Source organism: Pundamilia nyererei, unplaced genomic scaffold, assembly GCF_000239375.1.
Source record: "Pundamilia nyererei isolate P.nyererei 1_Seehausen unplaced genomic scaffold, PunNye1.0 scaffold00190, whole genome shotgun sequence".
NCBI classification, from domain to species: domain Eukaryota; kingdom Metazoa; phylum Chordata; class Actinopteri; order Cichliformes; family Cichlidae; genus Pundamilia; species Pundamilia nyererei.
In genome coordinates this window covers 26,202-28,426 of record NW_005187591.1, presented here as the reverse complement: position 1 = coordinate 28,426, position 2,225 = coordinate 26,202, and the positions used below count along the sequence as shown (strand labels likewise).

Here is a 2,225-nt window from a genome sequence, read left to right as displayed (position 1 = left end):
GCTATGAGCAAGAACTTGGTGACAGTAAGAAGGAAAAACTTCCTTTTAACAGGAAGAAACCTCCAGCAAAACCAGGTTTAGGAAGCGGTATGTTTATTTATTTAAAAAAAAATAAATCTGAAAACACACACTGACAAAGGAGTCGTTGAAATGGCTTTAGTTTGCAGATCAAAGTCAAATTAAGTTAGACTGAACAGCTGTTCTGTGTTCTAGTAGCTGCAGTTTCAACAGAGTCAAAGACACTTGGTATAACAACATTTACACACTTCTAAATGACCCAATTAATATGTGCACATTCCAGTGACAATGGGATGCAGTTTGCATTTTGTTCAGTGATGTTAGTAAAGGTACGGCATAACACTTTGCATATATGAACATATTCTGCCAGCAAAAAATCTAAAATGTCTGTTAATATCTGTAGTATGAATAAGGTGCCTGCTGTAAGCACGGCTGGAGGCCTGGTATTTCATGATTACGTGCGACTGTGGGCAAACAGAGTTATTGCACTTAAACACACAATGGGTACTCTTTCACTGCAGTTTCTTATCAGTGAAGACCGAATGAGCTAACAAGAAATGGAGATCATAGGAAAATGAAGTCCAGAATCAATAATCGATCTTGTTGATGTCAGAAATATGTTTGTGTGTTTAGTGTTGAATCAGGAAACCTGAGCATAGGGAATATTCATTGGTACACTGGGTTGTACCTCATCTTATACACTCTCTGTATTAGGAGACAATTTTTTTTATACATAGAGCCCAGTTGTGGTGCTTCAGTCTTACCTCGTATGTTGAACAGGTATTATGTTTGTAAGAAAAAAAATGTACACCTGAGTGATGTAACCTTTTCATATACAGTAAGTGTTAATACAAATGTTTGCATTAAATTTAGTTTTTACATAAAACATCGTTTGAATTCTTTGTCTGCTGTGAATGAGAGCTGAAGCCAAACAGCAACCAAAACATTGAATCACTGAGCTGTTTGTTTTTCTTGTTCTGCAAACAAGCTGCACAGTCAGCATCACCTACATCTGTGTTGACAGCTTGTTACCTGGATCATAAAATACTTTATGCTGCAGGGAAGAATAAAAGCTGATACCCCAAACCTCAAGACATCAGTAACATTAGTTTATCACCTCTATAAATGTGAAATGACTTTAACGAAAATGTTCAATGTGTTTCTTCCTTAAAGAAAAAGTTCTTGTTTGAGCCCCAGATTTGGGCCTAAGGTGAAAGAACCTCTTGGTCTTCTTTCCAAAATGAGCTAAATCTGCACTCGTCTCTATCAGGCAGCCAGGAGTAATCTTTGGCTCTGATTTCACTTAATACATGTCAAACTTCTGTTTCACTCTTGTTTTTAATCACTTGTAAATTATTGCCAAGTTAAGTCCCATTGAGTTACGCTCTGACCTGGAAATTATTATTCATGTACTTATTTCATCACATGTGGATTACTGTAATTGTATTTTTACTTGTCTAAGCAAAAATGTCCTTGGAACATCTGCAGGTTTTTCAGACCACTGCTGCGAGGCTTCTCACTACATATTCCAAGTTCTCATGTCACACCATTGCTCTGCCAGCTACACTGGCTTCCCATTGATCAGAATCTGCTTTTCACTTTTAGAGCTCTTCACAGACCAGCACCTGTCCACCTTTACACCCCATACCTGCCCAGCAGGGATGCATGGAGGTAAAAGGAGGCCCCCCAGAACACTCTGCTTCTGAGCTTGAGATCTGTGGACTCTGTGGTCTCATCTTTTTAGACTTGAGGTGGGTTAATTTTTTTATGTTGATTTTGTTGTTAAGCTCTTTGTGATGTTTATCTCAAAAGGTGCTATAGAATGAATCACTTTGACGAGTCACAGGGATTACTTGTCCAAACACTGGTTCACTTTTAAGTGATTTCCACAGGAAACTGGGTTTGGACCAACAGAGCAGCTGTTCAGTAGAACTGTATGACACAGGTTTGACCCAAGATCAGCTGCTCTGTACACCCACAACAGCTGTCAGTATCTGTCAGCAGGTGCCGTCTGTTGCTGAAGTCAAACACTTAGTCTAAATTTTCCATCAAACCCAAGTTCAGATATATTTGAGATACCATTTGGCTTTATTTTTTATTTTTTCCAGGTTTTGTAAAACATATTTTTGGGGAGAAGATCCACAGCTTTCTTCCCCCGCCCCCGTTTCTTCTTCTTCTTTATCAACAAGAAAATTAAAGCATCCGTG

At 38.6% G+C, this 2,225-nt stretch overlaps 1 protein-coding gene across 1 annotated transcript in view; it reads left to right on the top strand.

Moving 5' to 3' along the window:
• gpr161b (G protein-coupled receptor 161b) overlaps window positions 1-2,042 on the top strand; it is a 16,088-nt gene extending 14,046 nt beyond the window's left edge. Inside the window, exon 7 of the mRNA XM_005747150.1 lies at window positions 1,624-2,042. Coding sequence (XP_005747207.1) covers window positions 1,624-1,724 — 101 coding nt within the window. The 3' untranslated portion in view covers window positions 1,725-2,042. The remainder of the gene's footprint in view (window positions 1-1,623) is intronic.
• The last annotated feature ends 183 nt before the right edge of the window (window positions 2,043-2,225 follow it).